This window comes from Giraffa tippelskirchi, chromosome 10 (genome assembly GCF_054371585.1).
Source record: "Giraffa tippelskirchi isolate mGirTip1 chromosome 10, T2T-mGirTip1v1.2.pri, whole genome shotgun sequence".
Classification (NCBI taxonomy): Eukaryota; Metazoa; Chordata; class Mammalia; order Artiodactyla; family Giraffidae; genus Giraffa; species Giraffa tippelskirchi.
This window is the reverse complement of record NC_137284.1, coordinates 74315645-74336479: the sequence shown is the minus strand read 5'-3', so window position 1 is coordinate 74336479 and position 20835 is coordinate 74315645. Positions and strand designations below refer to the sequence as shown.

The following is a 20835-nucleotide window of genomic DNA, read 5'->3' as shown; positions in this document are numbered from 1 at the left end:
GACAATACTAAGCAGTTTAGTAAGTGCTTGCTGCTATGCTATGCTGCTCCTAGGGCCACAGAGCATTTCTGAATAATTGAGTTTAACTTAAATAATGATCAGATGCCCCTAGAAACCTCCTGACAGACACCAGACTCAACAAAGAAACTGAGATTATTTTCATCACCGTACTCATTCTGTGCCACTTTAGGCATGTCATATTAGAGCTTAACTGTAAAAGAAATAAAACATCTATTCAACTGTTGCATCACATCAGGTAAAGTGAACTTTTTCAATGAATCTATTGTGGAACCAGATAGTTCTGCTTATAGCACCTTGGAAACTTGGAAATTATCAAATATTTTAAAGTGACTGAAATTGTTTTAAGGCATGATTTAGTTTCTAAGACATTTTAGCTTTATCTATTAATACATAGCTTAATTAGTTTAAAACTCTACCTTACATACAATAGCATCTGCAAGCCAAATTTCTTATTTGTTCATTTTGGGAATAGAATAGTTACCTTTATCCACTTAAGAGATATTTGAAAAATTTCACATTTTTCTATCATTGAGCCTCCACCCTTACAACTAGAACTGAAAATTCCAGTAGATATTTTGTTTCTGGGAATACTGATAGTGGGGGTGGGAGAAGCAGAGATTCAGAGAGAGAAAAACCTAATTTCTTAGTAGATTCGGGTGCAAGACATAGTAAAATCAAATTTATTATTCAAAGAAAGCAAAAAGTATCTTTTGTCAGCATCTAAAGAAAGACACATGGGGCAGTAGGGGTACCAGATAAGCGTCGGACACCTTGTTAAACATTTTACAACATAACTCAGTTTATTCCCCAGTGGACTGATACAGACATAAACTCTAAACGATTGTCTTTATTGTTTCTCCTGTAGCTCTCTTAATGATACACCAGAAAAGCTAGTACTAAGTGCCATGAATACAGGGCTTGTTGCTCTTTAGTCGCTAAGTCATGTCCAATTCTTTGAGACCCTATGGAACATAACCCATCAGGCTCCTCTGTCCATTGGATTTCCCAAATAAGAATACTGGAGTGGGTTGCCATTTCCTCCTCCAGGGGATCTTCCCCAAACAGGGACTAAACCCGCATCTCTTGTGCCTTCTGGACTGGGATGCAGATTCTTTACCACTGACCCACCTGGGAAGCCCCAAGGAGACATGCTGCTTCTCGAAGCCTTCATCAACCAGATCGCCAAGTATGTCATATTTGTCCCCAAGGAAAAAGATAAAGCAAATTTCATTAATTGCCTCTACTTAAAAAAAGTAAAGAAACTGAAGCACAGAAAAATAAAATGATTCATCCAGTCATGGATCTTATCACTCAAACTGTGGTCGATAGGTCAGCAGCATTGACATTACATGGGTGTTTATGCAAAATGCAGAATCTCAGGCTACTTTCAGTTCGGCTGAATCAGAATCTATATTTCAGAGTCAGAGAAACACTTTCAAGTTGGGACAATGTGGAGATTTGAATCAAAATATTCCAATTTCTAAACCAAGGTTATCTGCCTATGTGTTTCGTCACAGGGGCTCCTAAAAAACAATGGATTCATGTCAATGTATGGCATAAACCACCACAATATTATAAAGTAATTCGCCTCCAATTAAAATAAATAAATTAAAAAAAAAAAAAAACAACAATGGCCTCCCCTCCCTTACTAGTCTCCCTACAGAGCCAGGAATCTAATGGTAGACCATCAGTTGGGTAGGTGCATCCTATGAGACCTCAGGGTTTCAGAGTTTTGAAGACGCATTTAAATCACACCCTTGACACAGCCAACAGCCTATTTATTCCCTGCAAAACCAGAACTAATTAGGGCTGTCAAATAATTCCCTGTCAAAGCAAGGAAGGGGCCACTCTCTAGTCACCGCTGTCATTGATAATCTTCATTATATTTCATCTTCTCAATAATACAATGAGAGAGCTTCATTATCCCTATTTTACAGATGAACAAACTGAGACTCACATGAATAAAGTAATTAGTAGCAGAGACTTCTATTGTTGGTTTCTCTGACTCTAGGATTGGGCATAAGGACACATTCCCTAAAATCATAAATCCTCTCAGGGATAGTTCTACCGTCACTTAGATAGCAACATTTCAGAACCTCTTAAAAGTCCATGATAAATTTGGGTGACCATTGCTTTTTCCCTCCTATAGGATCATGATAAGGGACATATTTCTGGGTTAAGGAATTACCACATTCTTTATTGGATTCTCCCTCATTTGGCTCTGCAGCCTGTAGTGATGGGTGTTTTCCCTTCTCCTGTGTGATACAACATGCCAGCTCTTCAAATGTACATATTAATTTCATGTTACATGTTCTGCTGAAACCCTGAGACCTTTGAAATGGAGCTGGGATGAATTTATGGTAACAGTGGGTGGATGAACTAACATGCTTTATATCTTTTGTTCAACACTGGGAGGAACACATGAATGACAGCTCATTCCCTTGGGATCCCTTGTAGATTACAATGCTCACACCTTAGCTTCTTTAGTCATGGTGAGATGAAAAAGAAATAGAACAGCTATGGGAAGGACCTTCAGATTCCAAGGAAAATCATGGATATGATGAATGAATACTGTGACCAATATTCCATATGTAAAGAAGGCGTGAACTATCAATGCAGCAGCTGAAGGAGATCTTGGGGCAGGCTGTGTACATTAATGCTCTGCTATAAACCCCCTCCCAGTATAACAACTGCTTTCTGACAGCTCTAATGACCTTAGAGGTGCAATTTTTAGTCACTCTTCATTGTCAGAAAAAAACATCTCTTTGCTATTTACATGCCAATAACAAGCAGGGTAATATGTTTGCTGTGGCAAAGTGCTACCTCTTGAGACTCAGGATCTTCAGTTAAGATACTGGTGGACTAAAGGATGTGATAAATAATATATGGATTCCTGTGGGTTATGTGGTCAGTGAAGGAATGTGAGAGTTCCCATTGTCGCTATGCACAATTTCAGCAACCTGCTGGTCAGTCCTACCAAGACTGAGAGAGTTGAATAACATCATTTCCGTATTTTCCTACTGCTTTTTCACTTAATCTGATGTACATACTGTGTAAAGGCTATTAAATAATCAGCTGGCCTTTTTATTCACCAAACAATGAGTGTCAGAGTTCTGTTTCTACCCAAAGCAACTTCGTAAAATGAACCCTGACTCAGACCAGTATGTAAAATGAGATTCTCTCTAACCTGCTCCACAGTGGTCTGTTCCAAGTGCAGAGATTCTTCAGTGTTCTAGTTAGGGCTGAAATGCTGTATACAGCTACATAACTTTTTACCCCAAATTAATGATGTTTGAGTTCACGGGTTTAATATTTTATAGGAACTTCAATAAGAAATAGAATGTTCTTGGCAAAAGAAACAATTTTGCTTTTCTTATGGTTAGGGATATTCTCATTTGGGAAAGGAGTGCTGACAATCACAGGAGTTTGTAATTATGGTGAGGTGTGTGCACACAGAACTGTGGTTAAAAGCTTGGAATCAGGAGATTTGTACTTTACCACCTACTAACAGAGTGACCAGAACAAGTTACCCCCGTCTCTGGGCTTCAGTTTCCTTCTCTATAGAATACAAAAATGCCCCAGGTACACAGTAGTAAGTCTCCTGAGGCTGAAGGATCACACTTCAGAATGGTATAGAATCACTTTGAGAAGTGTTTACAAATTGTTATAAAGGATAACAATGTATCCACAGTAAATATTAATTAGAGACCATAGAAATCATATTATTTAGCTAACCCTAATTAAACTGAAAAGCTATTGCACAGCAAAGGAAATCACAGGCAAAATGAAAAGACAACTGTCAGGATGGGAGAAAATACTTTCAAATGAAGCAACTGACAAAGGAATAATCTCCAAAATACAAACAGATCATACAGCTCAATATCAAGAAAACAAAACAACCCAATCAAATAATGAGAAGATCTAAACAGACATTTCTCCAAAGACGACATACAGATGAAAGGATGACATACAGACCAACACATGAAAGGATGCTTAATGTCACTAATTACTAAAGAAATGTGAATCAAAACTACAATGAGATATCACCTCATACTGGTAAGGGTGGTCATTAGCCCAGAATCCACAAACAAGAAATACTGGAGAGGGTGTGGAGAAAAGGGAACCCTCTTACACTGGCAGTGGGAATGTCAATTGTTAAAGACACTATCGAGAATAGTATGGAGGTGCCTTAAAAAACTAAAAACAGAACTACCATGTGACCAAGTAATCCTACTACTAGACATATACCCAGAAAAAAACATAATTCAAATCAACACATGCACCCCAACGTTCACTGCAGCACTATTTACAATTACCACGACATGGAGACAACCTAAATGTCCATCAACAGAACTATGGATAAAGACGATGCGGTACATATGCACAATGGAATGTTACTTAGTCATAAAAAGGAATGAACTGGGTCATTTGTAGAAATGTGGATGGACCTAGAGACGGTCATACACAGGGATAAAATTAGACATAAACTAAATGATTTTGGATGCAGATCATTCACAAACGTATTAGTTTTTCAATAGCCTTATCAGCACTGATAAAAACAGTGATGCAATGTTTGCTTCATTGCTAAGGTGAGTCATCACTTTGTATTTTAAGTCCTTTATTTTACTTATTATTTTATATTTAAAAATAAACCATGATACAATGATAATGATGCTGCTGGCCTAGGAGTCAGGAGCTATGGATTCTACTTGGGGGGTTAGAATGATTAAGTCCTAAGGACTCTGCTGTGAACTGCCTACTATGGCTTAAGCATTCAGTAAAATAATTTATTTTAGTTTTGAATTCTGAAAGAAAACTATGTATTATTTGAGAATCTTAACAAACACTTTTACTAAACTTTCTGGCAAAATACTTCACAAAGGCAAATCCAGTAATGATATGTTGATACTATGTATTAAATGCTGGTTTGTTATAGGATGAATATCTGGATCTGGAACTAACCAGGGTGAAAAATATGGCAAAGGGGAGTTTTTTTACATCAAAAAGAAAGGTTGAGGTGGGGCTGGGTCTATCTGCATTTCAGGCTGCACAACATAGAAACTGTCTCAAAAGTGCATTTTTCTAGGTAGTCTTATTTCCTTTGTCAACTAAGTTTTTGTTGGACCTAAGGGTTTATGTTTTCTTGACAATCAGTAATGTATATTCAAACTCGCTGTAGTATGCTTTAATTTCTGAATTTTTGTTTCTTAGAATCATAGATTTCCTGTTAGGTTGAAGCTTGAAGTTCATCAAATTTATTTACCTTCAGCAACTACAGAACCTAAGGTGCAATTTTTCTTGTGTGAATGTTGATAATCAAGAACCATAGGCAAGAAAATGAACAGAGAAAATGATAGGAAAAGAAATTCCAGAAATGAATGTGTTTTCTTCTTCCCCACTACTGACACAACTTTGGTTGACACAGTTGCACATACACACACACACACACACATTCCCACTCCCCACCCCCACAGGTGTTGTAGTTCCAAGGGTAAAAAACACATGTGTAAAGCTTTGATGATAGCATTTTTTAACTATCTCATTTTGATAACAGAAGAACTTTAATAGTTTTGTTACAGTCATTTTTACTTTAAAAAAGAAAATGGGCTTCCTGAAGCCTCCTCTCTGTTCGAGTAAATGGGACTTGGTTGTTCTCTTTCCTGTCTGTCAGTTTTGGACCTTTTTGAACTCACATTGTCAGGAGACTCGGGTTCGATCCTTGGATTGGGAAGATCTCCTAGAGACGGAAATGGCAACCCACTCCCAAGTTCTTGCTTTGGGAAATCCCACGAACAGAGGAGCTTGGTGAGCTATAGTCCATGGGGTGGCTAAGAGTCAGACAGCAGGGAGCAACTGAGCCCGCTAAGCAGGACAGATAGGTGTTCTATGAGCTTCTCTCCCTCCACTCTTCTGCCCAAAGAGATAATACATGTCTGTGAAGCAAAATTCAAAAGGTATCAAAGAGTTGAGAATGAAAAGTTACCCCTCTGTTCTCCAACCACCTGGCTTCATTCCCAGGAAGCAACCACCATTCCCATATTCTTGGGAATTCTCCAAGAAATCATCTCTACACAGTACAAACGTCGCCTCATCTCCCAGCGATCATCCTTGGAGACCCTGGAAGACATTGAGGAGAATGCCCCTCTACGGAGATGTCGAACTCTCTCCGGTTCGCCCAGACCAAAGAACTTTAAGAAGATTCATTTTATCAAGAATATGCGGCAGCACGATACCAGGAATGGCAGAATAGTCCTTATCAGTGGCAGAAGATCCTTCTGTAGTATATTTTCAGTGCTGCCGTATCGGGACAGTACCCAAGTTGGGGATTTGAAGCTGGACGGAGGGAGACAATCAGCGGGAGCCGTGAGCCTGAAAGAGATCATCGGCCTGGAAGGCGTGGAGCTGGGTGCCGACGGGAAGACTGTTTCTTACACCCAGTTTCGGTTGCCCACGAATGCCTTCGGAACACGGAGAAACACCTTAGACTCCACGTCCTCCTTCTCCCAGCTCCGTACCCTGAGCCACCGCAGCCTCTCCATTGGCCGGGCGAGCAGCACCCAGGGGAGCCTCGACACAGGTAGCGACCTGGGAGACTTTCTGGACTATGACCCGAATCTCCTGGATGACCCCCAGTGGCCTTGCGGCAAGCACAAGCGAGTTCTCATCTTCCCTTCGTACATGACCACAGTGATTGACTACGTGAAGCCCTCTGATCTCAAGAAGGACATGAATGAGACCTTCAAGGAGAAGTTCCCTCACATTAAGTTAACACTCAGCAAAATTCGGAGCTTGAAACGAGAGATGCGGAAGCTCGCCCAGGAGGACTGTGGCCTCGAGGAGCCTACAGTGGCCATGGCCTTTGTCTACTTTGAGAAGCTCGCCCTCAAGGGAAAACTGAACAAACAAAACCGGAAACTTTGTGCTGGCGCCTGCGTGCTCTTAGCGGCCAAAATCGGAAGCGACCTCAAAGAGCATGAAGTCAAGCATTTAATTGACGAACTGGAAGAGAAGTTCCGGTTGAATCGACGAGAACTGATTGCCTTTGAGTTCCCAGTGCTGGTGGCCTTGGAGTTTGCCCTTCACCTCCCAGAGCACGAAGTTATGCCCCACTACAGACGCCTGGTCCAGAGCTCCTAGCACAGGCCTCCTGGGAGGGCCGGGGACCATTTCTTCTGAGCCCGGAGTGGTAGTGCCATACTACTGGAAATGCAAAACTAGAACTCAACATAGCAAACTTTTTTTCCTCTCAACATTTGTTTCTGTACAGAAGCTGTACCAGGAACTTTTCAGGGAGTCTTCCATCTGGTCAGATGAGATGGGCAGTGAGCTGATTACTGCTCAACCAGGAAGGGGAGACCCATTCAGAAGATGGCTCCCCCCAGCACGAGTGCTAGTCCCTTGCTGGCCCCACTGGGACTTCCTCGCAGCCACACCCAGACCTTGCAGGCGTGGTCCAGGCCCTTCTCTCCGGACCTGTTCCAACTCGGAGTGCGAAGTTCTAGAGCAGATGGGGAAGAGAATTCATGGAAGTAGGGGGAACGCTTCTAGAAGATTCCCTCACTGTATCAAAAAAGCGTGCCAATCTATTTTTGTAGCCGCTGTTGGAAGTGCACTTTTCCTTGGAGGAGTGTATGGAGATGTGTGAAAGTCTGTGTGTTTGAGAGATGCCGAATCAGCCTCCACCTGCACAGCCAGCCGCACCCGCGGACCTCAGCCTGGAGTCATACTGACCTTCGGCAATTATTTCTAGATAAATCTCTGGATAACCTTCACTCTCTCCATACCAGATGGATATCCTCTGCCCTTAGAAAATCATATAGTTTCTGCTCATGCTCCCATCACCACTAATGGGACAGAGGCGACAAGCGATCACTGTCGGGTGGGCTGCGTGGAAAGGTGTGGTGTGTGGCACTCTGTACCTTTCCACTGTCACACCTTATGTGCGCATCGAACCTTCGCACTTTTCTCCTGTGGACACGCTGGGGTTGGGCTCCATGGTGTGTATTCCTGTGCTCTATGTTAGAGTGCATCACAGGCACATTTCTTGTGCTATCTCTCTATCTATATCTATATATATATGTATATATATAAAGTGTTTTATAAAATCCAGAATAGGGTTAAGACACACACAAAAAAAAAAAAAAAAAAAAAAGAAAATGAAAATGAAATTTCTAAATGCATTCCATAATGTCAAAGCAATCAAAAGAATTTAATCACAGATGGAATGCTACAGTTAAGTGAATTAAGGAGGAAGTTAAGGTTTTCATTTCCAATCTTCCTCTTCCCTGCAATGGACATCACGCAATTAAAGATTCTATGGAATTTTACAGTTTGCAGTCAACACAGAGTAATGTATGTATCTATCTGGGGGGGAAGGGGTTGTTGTCTACTTCCTTTCAACTATCATTGGGTACGCATAATTAGCATGATCTATGCAATACTGCAAACTTTCTTTGTTATTTACAAAGAATTCCCTGGCTTGCATAATATCTTGGACTATGTTTTCCAAGTCTAGGGCAACATGATCTTTTTGTGGAATCCACAACATGAAACAAAATTCTCAAAACAATTTCATGAAGGCCGCTTATCTGTTTTACTTTTTCCAGGTGCCCTCGGGTGTTCCTGCTAGTATCATTTGCATCAAGTTTAAAACTAATGAAAATCCAAATACAATTAGAAAGAGAGATGGGGCAAGAGAGATTTCAAATCAGGGTGGATCCTCTCATTGTGCTGCAGGGAAGAGGACTGTGATGCATCTTTGATAGCAGCAGTGGAGGAAATGAAACACTGATTGCAAGCCAGGTTAGACCTGACCATTAATATGAGGAAAATCAACATTATCCTGATTATTGCATGTGAGAAACAGATGCTATTCTCGCCTCTTTCTGCAAATGTAACAAAAGGCACTGTACATGCTGGGGACACATAGGTGGGAATAACACATGATGTGTAAGTTTAAGAGGAAGGGGGCTCCTGCATCATTATCAAAATTCCAGGAATATCCAAATTTTGGCATCAGCGTTAGTTCTTTTTTTAGTTGTTTTTTTTTCCTGAAGAAAAAAATTCTTTACTAATCAACAACTACTTCGTGCATTTGTCAAAAATATGATGTGTTATGAGAGCCTCAACAGGTAATGCCTGGATGCCTCCCCCAGCTCCAAACTCATAACCCACCCCAACAAACACACAGACTCACCCAAAACATGTTCATTCCTCACTGTTCTTGAATATTTGTCTTACAACTGCTCGAGTGACCCCCACACCCCTCTTCTTTCTTTTCAATTCGGGAAGTTCCCTCCTCTGTGTTCCCACAGCACATTTATCCAAACCAGTCCAATGGAAAGGCTAAGAGCAATGGGAAAAGCAGTCTTGTCTTCTTAGTCTGCATTCCTGCTCCTTGTCTAATCACTGACAACTAGCCTTATCTTATTTTTCCAGCCCTTCACTCCTCTTATGATGGCACACTTCGTGCCTTTTAAAATACTGTTTTTCTCTTTTTGGTTTGTTTCAAAGAAGACAACTGTAAACAGCAGGTGAAAAATTAACCAAATCTTTCTACTACACTGAATTTAACTATACGTCCACAGATTTGCTCATAAAGTAAATCATTCCTTGATATTATAATACAACAGAGAAAGTCAGAGCTGTCTGAAAGATGTGCCACTGGAATATTTTTATTGTCATCGGGTGGATAAATGTGGAGAACCAATGAGGTATAATAAATGGGAAAATAATATGAAGTTATAAATGTGGTAAAAATAATAGAATTTTCTTAAAATATGTGCACATATATATTATTTTCATACATGCAAATTTTATATATCAGAGGGGATAGCTTACATTTTTAATTTGAGAGAGTGAAAGAAAATCTGACACGATTCATCCAAACTTGCATCCTCTACAGGGAACACAGTATATAACTAAAATGTCTGCTGAAAACCTCTGAGCAACTGAAACGAGCCTAAAATTACCTCCACACCATCACCTAATCCTTCTCCCTATTTCCTCCTCCCCAAATCACAAAAATATTGACATCCATAAACCTCACAGGGTGTCAGATCTAGGGGTAATCAAATAGAATATGGATGGAAAAAGTTTGTAATAAAAAGCCAGCGTTGCATTCGAGGACTAACGGAGCTGCTGCTGGAGAAGGTGCCTAGATGAAACCTCCCAGAACCCTCGGGCACATCTTTGACCAGTTAGGCAGGCAGGCCTTCGTGCTCTGCAATTCCTCATTCCTCCCGGGGAATTGTTCTGCCTCTTCCCTGACTCCTCCTCCTCCCATCAAGGGTCTGACACTGCCCATTGACCACGTTTATTTTTCTGGCTTTTGGCACTAGGAGCTGGTCTGCTGTAGGATAAAAGCGGAATTCTCTGCTGTCTGCAGGGCTTTCCCCAGGGAGCAGAGCATGAAACCCAAACTTATATATAAAATCATATCCTGTTTGCAAACATCATATTCCCTGTGCTTCTCACTAATCTGGTCCTGTAAACCCCAGCACAGCTTGAGAGCCCATTCCTCATCTAAACAAATGCCATAAGCCCCTTTATACTTTTACAACCATGTCAAAAAATAATATTGCCTGCCAATAGTGATGTGATTGGAGTTGCCTCCTCCGAGCCATAAAAGAAGTGCCGAGTCTGTTATCAATTTCTCTAAGTGTATCAGGGGAATTATGGGTCGATTCAGTTCCAAGTTATAAATGACAACTCAAAAGCCGCAGAAGTGTTTGAAGCTGGGAGCTGATGACGACATTATCATAAAAGCCTGCTCGTCCTTGCTTTTGTGGGTTTTTTTTTTTTTTTTTGTGGCCTATCAAGTGAAGAGGGAAAAATAAGGCTGAGAAATGACTTCAAGATTTCTTCACACAGCAGCAGGTCAGATGGCCAGGAAAATGATCACTATTTTTAGTGATATACCCTGAGGAGTGAGAACTAAAGTGGTCCAGCACCAGCTTTTGTTTCCAGAGTCCCTTAATTATCTGTTTCACTGTATGATGACCAAGGCCTGGGGTTTGGTAAAATGCTCTTTTCAATTGGTGCATTTTCCTGTAGTGCAATCACACAGTAATCAGAAGTGAGTCATGTTGTAGTAATGAAACAAAATGAGAACCAAACACAAAGGAATTCTGAGACCTTGAGATCGTTGTTCAAAACACCATTCTGGAGAGCACACTTTAAAGCGCCTTAGATACCACTCACCCATCGAGCTACCCGAGCAAATAATCACATGCCGTTTTATGGCAAAATCAAATAAGTAGCAGAGATTTTTTAACTTCATAATGCCCCAGGAAGACCCCTCAAAAGCCAATTAATCCATCAGCATTCAGTAGGTACAAATTAAACTCATCTAGTAGGAAGGTATATATTCTAGGTAACTGCAATTTATCATAACAACTGGGGAGCACTGTTTTGGAATTTACACCAATGGGTTCATCTTAGATAATATGAACCAGAAGGGTGCCTTAAGACAAAAGCAATTTCAGTGCTTTCAAAGCCTGCTAGGGTGCCTCCATGTTGCTGCCAAGCTGGCCCACTCCAAGTTCATATTGGATATCTTTTGTATACTTAAGATGTCTTGGACTGTCCTGGAGGTAAAAATTAATACAAATCCACAAGACCCAGTTTCTCTTGGGGCTTATATCAAAACCAAAGATCTCAGGAGTCCAAGATGGTCTAAGAAGACAATCAGGTTCCTAAAAGAAACAAAAACACTGAATCAAGCTAGTTCTCTAGCATCAAGTGTAGATATACACAACACAACACATACACACATATACACTCACCTAGACCTACATAAACACCACCAGAAGACCTAATAGGCCAATTTCATATGAAGAGGTGCCTCTCTCAAGCCCTTTCCAGCAATGATGGAGTCAAACTAATCGAATCTTACTCTTCCTGCTTCTGCTTGTCCAAGCTAGATTTATCTACCACCCTTGCTGCCACTATACTGATTACATCAGTGCTAATCTATGACACCCCCTGTGCCAAAGCAGCAGTCTCTGTTCATTTCTTGGGCATCTTAAGAGTTTACTAGAGCAGTTCTTGCTAAAGAATAAGAAGTCTCCTTGTTATGGGTTTAGCATAGCTGAGTAGATGTACTTTGTGTTCAAGGGACAGTGAGCCACAGGCACAGCAGAGGACAAGCTTGAGAAGTGGGTCCTAGAGAGCTATCCTCATTTCAACTCTGGGTCATGAATTAAATGTACTTGTAAATGAGTGGGGGTTGGATGACCACCAGCCTATAATAGCTTTGATTTCCTCCCAATCACCAAATCCACAGAGCAGTCATTAGCTTTGTTTTACTCTCTGCCTTGTTTGCAGATAATCAGCCATTCTCCTCAAATGGCCACCTGGGATGTCAGAAAATAAGTGCAGAAGCCAATGAGACCCACTCAAAAAGTCAGCTAATTCTCTGCTTTCTAGAACGACTTTGCAAGCTCCTAGCTCCACAGGAGGTTTGAGAAAAATGAGCAAGGATTAATGTGGGATGGTGACTGTCCTGTGCTGGGAGTCAAAGTGTGAAGCTCATGATGAGCTGCCACAAAGGGGACCACACTGTACTAGCTGCACAGCTGTGCTGCTGGGCTCCAGGGACCACGGCCGGGCTGCTGAAGATGAAAGCTTTGGAAGGACCTAAGCTGCACGTCAACCTCATACTGCAAGCTTTTTATATGTGACTTCAGGAAAATAGCTTCTTCATATATTAAGTTTTAAATAATAAATTTATCTTTATTATTCTATTTATCAAAGAAGAAACAACTTTGAGCCTTCAGGTTCTTATCTGCAAAATGGTATTAACAATAATGACTATTTTATAAAGTTGTTATAAACCTCAGTTGTATGCCAGTAAACTGTAATGTCCAAATGGACATTGGCTGCAGTTGCCATTCTTATTTCTACAAGGCAGGGTCACAGGTGAAGGAATAGCAAGATTATCCTTGCTTAACTGAGCATCACTGAAATGATAGAATTAGTTGAAAATTTATGGGATTTCCCTGGGTAAAATTTAGTTATAGAAAAATAACTGCCTTATATATACACAGGACTAGTTGTGTTTTTTTCCTTCAATGATCTAAGAAACAAAGACTTAAATTCCTAAGTCCTTGGAAACCTGATCTAGAATTATTTTGGCCTATCTTGATTTAGCACTCAGTTCTATAGGATGAGGGCTTTCCTGGTGGCTCAGACATTAAAGAATCCGCCTTCAATGCAGGCGACCTGGATTCGATCCCTGGGTTGGGAAGATCTCTTGGAGAAGGGAACCGCTACCCACTCCAGTATTCTGGCCTGGAGAATTCCATGGACTATACAGTCCATGGGGTCACAAAGAGTCAGATACGACTGAGCGACTTTCACTTTTCACTTTCTATAGGATTATGGCTTGTTACTGGTAAGGGTTAACTTTAAATAGACCATAGGTTATAGGGTATGTTTTAATCACCCACAAAAACGTCGACATTTTTCCTCCATACACTGTCGGATTCGAACAAATTTGTCTTCGAAATATGGTATAAATATCCTGGATCAAAAAGGCTCTGTTAATTACTGAAGACAAAAAGACCTCAGGAGGTTCATAAACAAAATGTCCCATGATGCAAAGTGCTTTGTGAAGTTTACGCCATTTTCTCCAGGAATATAATATATCTGTATACTCAGCATAACTGTATTGAAAACTGAAATCTGCTATAACACTATGTTAAACCTTCTTGTATTACCTTTTCTCCAGCAATATAAATGTCTAGCAAATCAGCTTCACACAGGAACCTGCAGTGCTCAGGGTCCGACATTTGGATTACTTAGGTATTTTCACAATCTTTAAGATTTCACAATCTTAATAATTTCTGGACAGGGGTATTTGTATTTTCACATGGCACTGAGCCCTACAAATCATCTGGTCAATCCGGAAGTCCAGAATAACTTTTATACTGAGAAACAGGCTTAAGCACAACTGACCAAATAAATCAAAGAATATATTTCTGAAGTTTATGTTATTTAAAAGCAGTCAACAGAAATAATCCCATTTACCACTGTATCAAAAAGAATAAAGTATCTAGGAATAAACCTAGCAAAGGAGATAAAAGACCTATATTCACAAGATGAGTATTTGGAAAGAAACGAGATAACATAGATGGGAGAGATTAGACCATGTTCTTACACTGGAATAATCAATATTGTGAAAATGACTATACAACCCAAAGCAATCTACAGATTCAATGCAATATCTATTAAATTATCAATGCTATTTTTCACAGAATTAGATTTAAAAAATATGTAGAAAAAATTTGCACAAAAGACCACAAATAGCCAAAGAAATTCTGAGAAAGAAAAATGGAGCTGGAGGAATAAGGCTCTCTGATTTCTGACTATACCACAAAGCTACAGTAGCAAAGCAGTTAGGTACTGACACGAAAAAAGAAATAAATATCAACAGAACAGGACACAAAGTCCAGAGATAAATCCAGGCACCTATGGTCATCTAGTCTTTAACAAAGGCAAGAACATACAATGGAGAAAAGACAGTCTCTTCAATAAGTGGTGCTGGAAAAACTGGACAGCTACATGTAAAAGCATGAAATTAGAACACCCCCTAACACCAAACACAAAAATAAACTCAAAGTGGATTGAAGACCTAAATGTAAGGCTGGATACTATAAAAGTCTTAGAGGACAACATAGGCAGAATACTTTCTGACATAAATTACATCTTTTTTGATCCACCCCCTAAAGTAATGAAAACAAAAACAAAATTAATCAAATAGGATCTAATTAAATTTAAAAGCTTTTGCACAGCAAAGGATACCATAAACAAAACAAACAGCCCTAAAATGGCACAAAATAATACCACACAAAGCAAAACCAACAGGGATTAATTTCCAAAATAGCTCATGCAGCTCAATATTTTTAAAAAAAAACAAAAAAAAATCCAATCAAAAAATGGGCAGAACACCTAGATAGACATTTCTCCAAAGAAGACATACCAATGGCCAAAAAGCACATGGAAAGATGCTCAACACTGTTAATTATTAGAAAAATGAAAATCAAAACTACAATGAGGTATTCCCTCACATCAGCCAGAATGGCTATCATCAAAAAGATCTATAAACAATAAATGCTGGAGAGGAGTGGAGAAAAGGGAACTAAGTGTACCACTGGTGAGAATGTAAACTGGTACAACCATTATTCTAAAAGATACATGCAGCCTAATGTTCACTGCAGCACTATTTACAATAGCCCAGACATGGAAGCAACTTACATGTCCATCAACAGAGGAACGGATTTTAAAAAATATGGTACGTATATACAATGGACTATTGTTGTTTAGTAGCTAAGTCATGTCTGACTCTTTTGCAACCCCATGGACTGTAGCCTGCTAGGCTCCTCTGTCCATGGGATTTCCCAGGCAAGAATACTGGAATGGGTTGCCATTTCCTTCTCCAGGGGATATTCCTGACCCAGGAATCAAACCCATGTCTCCTGCATTGGCAGGTGGATTCTTTACTACTGAGCCACTAGAGAAGCCTCACAATGGACTATTCCTCAGCCATGAAAACAAGGACAGAATGTCATTTGCAGCAACATGAATGGACCTAAAGATTGTTGTACTGAGTGAAGTGGGCCAGACAAAGACATATATCATATGATATTGTTTATATATGGAATCTAAAAAAAAAGGTACAAATAAGCTTATTTATAAAACAGAAAGTCACAGATGTAGAAAACAAACTTATGGTTACCAGAGGAAAAAGGAGGGGAATAAACTGGGATATAAGCATTGACATATACACACTACTAAATATAAAACAGGTAACTAACAAGAACCTACTATATAGCATAGGGAACTCTACTCAATATTTGGTAATGACCTATATGGGAGAAAAATCTAAGAAAAGAAGCTATATGTATACCTGATTTACTTTACTGTACACCTGAAAGTAACACAACATTGTGTATCAACTATACTCTAACAAAAAAAATTTTTAAACCAGTAAATTGATACTTACCCCAAGTCCACCACATGGCAATGAAGAAAAAAACTTTTGAGAGGAGTCACCTACATAGTAAAAAGACACACAAAATATATAAATTTGAATATAATTATAGTTTTTAAAATTTTGGTTTTTTATTAATACATAATATTATGTCACATGGTATTTATCATCACTCAGAGGGAAACTGACCAAGCTTTAGATTGTTAAGAACTCAAAGCAAATTGATACATATATATACACATATATTATTACCTGTAGAATTTATTGCCCCACATGAACAAACACATACCTGTGAAATTTGATTCTCAAGATTTTTTTTCAACTGCCCTACACAATTTATAATCTATCACAATATCTTTTTTATTTATACCTTATCATATATAACTCATCTGTTCCCTAAGTGTATCCCTCTAATGTGATGCTCTGAGCCACAGAGTTGGCTCAGAGCCACTCTCATTTTTCACATGCTCCAAATATGAAAATTTTTATCTAAGTATACAGACTTATCCTTAAATTCTAAATATTTCAGATATAGCTGAGAACAAGTATATGATAAGCCTCTCCAATATTCCCAATATTTTAAACAAGTTAAGTCACAGAACCATAAAAAGGATAACCTTTCGGGGATCTAAAGTAAATGTCAAAATCTTACTTATGACTATCTCTTGAAATTGAGATTTCATGCAAGTTTTAGTCATTTTTGTTTATGAGCACTTAGTTTTTCTATATTATCTACTACATGTATGGAGAAAACCAAAATTACCACTCCTAAAGCTCTAAGACTTGTGTCTTACAAAGTAACTAAAGGAAAGGCAGTGGGCATTTCTATATCATAGTAAACTATCTCTGAAGTGATTCATATGGGTCACTGAGGAGATCAGTTGTAGAACCAGGTACAAATCTCCATTTCACTTATCCTAATTGTTGATGATCAATGAAATAAATAATAAAAATTGAAAACAGGTTTGTGATGAATCTTACGTGTCATGTCAATAAAAGTCTAAATAGCTTCTGCTGTCACATAAGAAAGTTTATTTTGAAAACAATAAACTATAAGTTGGGTTTTCAAATGCAATTGCTAACAGATGGAAAACTATAAAGAAATATCTAAGTGCAAATAAAAAAATAAGATATCTCATTATATATATATAAGGACTTTCAATGGAAAAAAGATGAAAAGTCAACAGAAAAAAAAAATCATGAAAAAATATTAAAATCTAAATACTGATATCAGTAAAAGATACCTAAGCATTTTCATGGATAGCTTGAGGAATGGTAAAAAGTTTCTTAAGTTGTTCCTCATAACAAAGATAATTCTGTATCAGTGAATATTTTGCAAGGATGTATTCATATGTGAAATTAAAATAAAAAATAATGTATATTTTAATGTTTGAACTCCTCCTTCCATAGTCAGTGAAAAGGGCTAAAGGTAATATTACAATGGAATAAAGTAATTTTAAAGTAATTTTAAAAAATGATTAAACTCTAAGTAAATACAGAAGACAAATAGTACTTGAGAATCTACTTCAGCACTGTTTAAATAATACTAAACAACCAAACTAATCAATAGTTTAAACTTAGTAGTGTGTAAGAGAAGCTTATTTCATTGAGTTGACTCGATTTTTTTTTTAATAACGTTACATCACCTTATCCATGGACTGAGCTCCAGTTAGCCACAAGATAATGAAAACTGGTAGTAAGAATGACAGGAACATTAATGCTAACGAAAACCTCTCGCCAGAAATGATTGGAGAGAATGTTTTAAAAGTGTCACCTTACAGGGTCTCGAGTATTTAAAGAGATAAATGGTGCCCATTTTCAAATCTAATTATTTTATAAGTTATCGATGTCTTTCATGATACAAAGACTGATGAATCTGGTCATAGTGAATTTTTATGTAAATCCTTTCTCCTAACACCAGAACATAACCGTCGAAAGTAGCAGTATCAATTAAACTCAGAAAATTCATAGAATTGAATAAATTTCAATTTACTATGTGTGTACACTGACAAACCCTCCTGCACCATCTGTGTTGGAGGGATTAGAGGAAGAAGAGGAAGTGTGGGAGTAAAAGGAAAGGATAAAGAAAATATCTTGATGGCTATGAATTTCTACACATTCATACATGGCAGCTTCAATCTGGTCTTTGAGATATAAATAAAACAACAAGCCCCCAAAATTCAAATTTCATAAAGAACAAAAAAATATGAGAAGTTAAACTTTTAAAAGAACAAGATTTTTAATTTAAACCCTGAATTGAAGAAGTTTCTGAATTGATGGGAGAAACTGATGTAGTTCAGAAGCATCATCAAATTTGAATTTAGTGCTAGACATCAAGACCAAGCAATACAACATCCTTGTTTCCTTTTACCCCTATAGCCTGCACACAAGGCTGACACTGTTGCACTGATCCCTGAGAGGTGCCTATGGAACTCCACATGTGTATCTACAGTTAACTCTGAAATCATCTACTGTATGAATTTTATTTCACATTGAATATTCAAAACTAATGAGAAAAATGGCCAAATTATTTGGACAAATCTGTAAAAAAATAAAAAATTAATAGTTGGTGCTTTTATCACATACATATTTGAAAAGGACTATTATCCAAGTTCTAAATTATACATTGGAATTCATTTCTAAATATTCAAATCTTTAAATGATATGCATGTTTTGAGAAAATCAGCTTTCCTCAAAAGTGTCAAATTTCCTTAAAAAAAATTAAAAAGTGGTATTGCCATGTTTTATAAATACAACAGTTCAAAGCTGCCAAAGTTTAAACTTCAATTCTTTTACAAATATGGCCTTTCTCTTAATATGTGCAATATGGTTATCGTGGAACATCTCTGAAACACCTATGTGTAAATTTATCTTAATTAAATCCAAAGTTTGAGACCTAGCTAAAAAAAAAAAGAAATGGGGAAAGTATTCTACTTGTTTTCTAACTAAATTAACAAATAATAAAAATGAACATAGTTTCCTATCCTTAAAATGCATGAGTATTTTGACCACAGAATACTGTGCAAGTTATTGTCTGGTTTACTTCATCATTTTGGTAAACTGGGTGGAATTATTAATTCATGCTAAAATAAGGAAATTTTATTCCACAATATCCACAGCAAAAATTACTTTATGTAAAAAATCTGCATGTGCAGAGACTGACTCCAGCAACAGAAAAAAGAAAAATAATACACACAGTGTAAATATCTAGATGGACTTACTTGCTTTATGTTAATATATAACTTTAATTCTACTATACAAATTGTCTTTCATCAAATTTTCATAATATTTTCTAAAAACTGAGTTATCTTCCTGTGTTCTCTTTTCTGTCAATTTCTCCCCACCCTGCATGTGCATAAATGCACACACACACACACACACACAACTATATATGCTTACTTCATAAATTTAGGGATGTCTGCCACTTGTTTTAAAAGGGTAGATTTTTAGTGTTAAAACTGTTGACTGTTAATTTCCCCTCATAATTGCTTTCTAAGATGCCTGTTCACTACATGTCATCCACTTGCTTTCAAATTGTTTCGGACCAGTTAACATAAAACAATCTTGAAATAATACTGAATTGGGTGAAAGAGTCCAATAATTTGGAACTGACAACAGGCTTACTGGAAAGAGAGGGACTTTCAAGAAAAAGTCCTAAAATGCATTTTTAGTTAAAACATAATCTTTGGGGCATATATCACCATGTCATGCATTGTTATTCTATTATAAAAGATTATTAATAAACTTAATTAACAGAATTGTTTCAGCTAAAATGTTTTTGTCATGAACTTTCTTCAATACTGTTGATTCTATCACTCATACAAAGTTTATGTAAAGCAGTGAAACATAAATTTGATTTCAAAATCTGATAATAAAGTTTGGAAAAATCATATTTTAAGATTAGGTTTATTAGTTTTCTACTTCTGCCAACTACTATTTGATTTCATAATTAAAACATGTACTACATAGACTATATTAAGATTTAAAATGCAATCTTACTATAAAATGCAGGGTTCTAGGTATAGTAATAAGGAATTTTTCACTTAAAATAAGTTATATTGTGCCCTCTGTGTGTTAAGGTCACAGAAGAAAAGAACTGAAAGACACAAAATAAATCTGAAAGGTGAAGATAAATTCACATAAAAATGTGAAAAAAATTTTTAGATTAAAAATGTAAACAAACTTCACAATGCATTTACTCCCATCAGCTACAACATGATGACACAAATGCTATTCAAATAAAAGTCAACATCATAAAACCTGCACTGTCATTTTTCCTAAAGTAGGATTTGCTTAATCTACATTGGCTAGATTGTAAACCACTCGTTCCACAGAGCACTGGTGTTGGAAGAGCTCTTTATCACACTGCTTGCCAAGTATTTTGAACTGACAGCAGCACTGACTAATGACAGTGCTGGAATGTGCTGTTCTCAGTAGAATGGAGGCCCATACAGACCTAGGAGTGTTCTGGGGTCCAGCTTCTGTCCGTCCAGGGGGTTGGTGCCATACAACAGTGAGTGATGTTCGGAATGAACAAGCTGTATTTCCTCCAGGCTGGCTTTTCGACCTTGAATTCGCTGAAAGAAAACAGCAGAAGTCTACCGTACTTCACTGACAACATTTAGAAGAAAATAAGACCCCAAGTCACATTTAAGATGATTAATAACGGGCTGAGTTTCATCATGGAGCAATGCAGCATTGATTTGCGTAACAAAGGACCATAATAATACATGAAAAATGGGTGTATACAAAGTTCAGAGCGAATGGATTGCTTAAGCCTAAATGGGCAACTGACATAAAACATATTCTTCTTTGGCATA

General features: G+C 37.9%; 1 protein-coding gene and 1 pseudogene across 7 annotated transcripts in view; one reads left to right on the top strand and one right to left on the bottom strand.

Moving 5' to 3' along the window:
- Positions 1 to 20835, bottom strand: part of HDAC9 (histone deacetylase 9) — a 788642-nt gene that overhangs the window by 256313 nt on the left and 511494 nt on the right. For all 6 annotated transcript variants that reach the window (XM_081537682.1, XM_081537684.1, XM_081537687.1 and 3 more), the window contains 2 exons: positions 20472 to 20592; positions 16028 to 16077 (listed from right to left, as the gene is read on the bottom strand). In XM_081537682.1, coding sequence (XP_081393808.1) covers positions 16028 to 16077; positions 20472 to 20592 — 171 coding nt within the window. The remainder of the gene's footprint in view (positions 1 to 16027; positions 16078 to 20471; positions 20593 to 20835) is intronic.
- On the top strand, positions 4737 to 8171 carry LOC145524791 (CDK5 and ABL1 enzyme substrate 1 pseudogene; annotated as a pseudogene). Its single transcript, XR_014067845.1, has one exon. The product of XR_014067845.1 is annotated as a CDK5 and ABL1 enzyme substrate 1 pseudogene (transcript).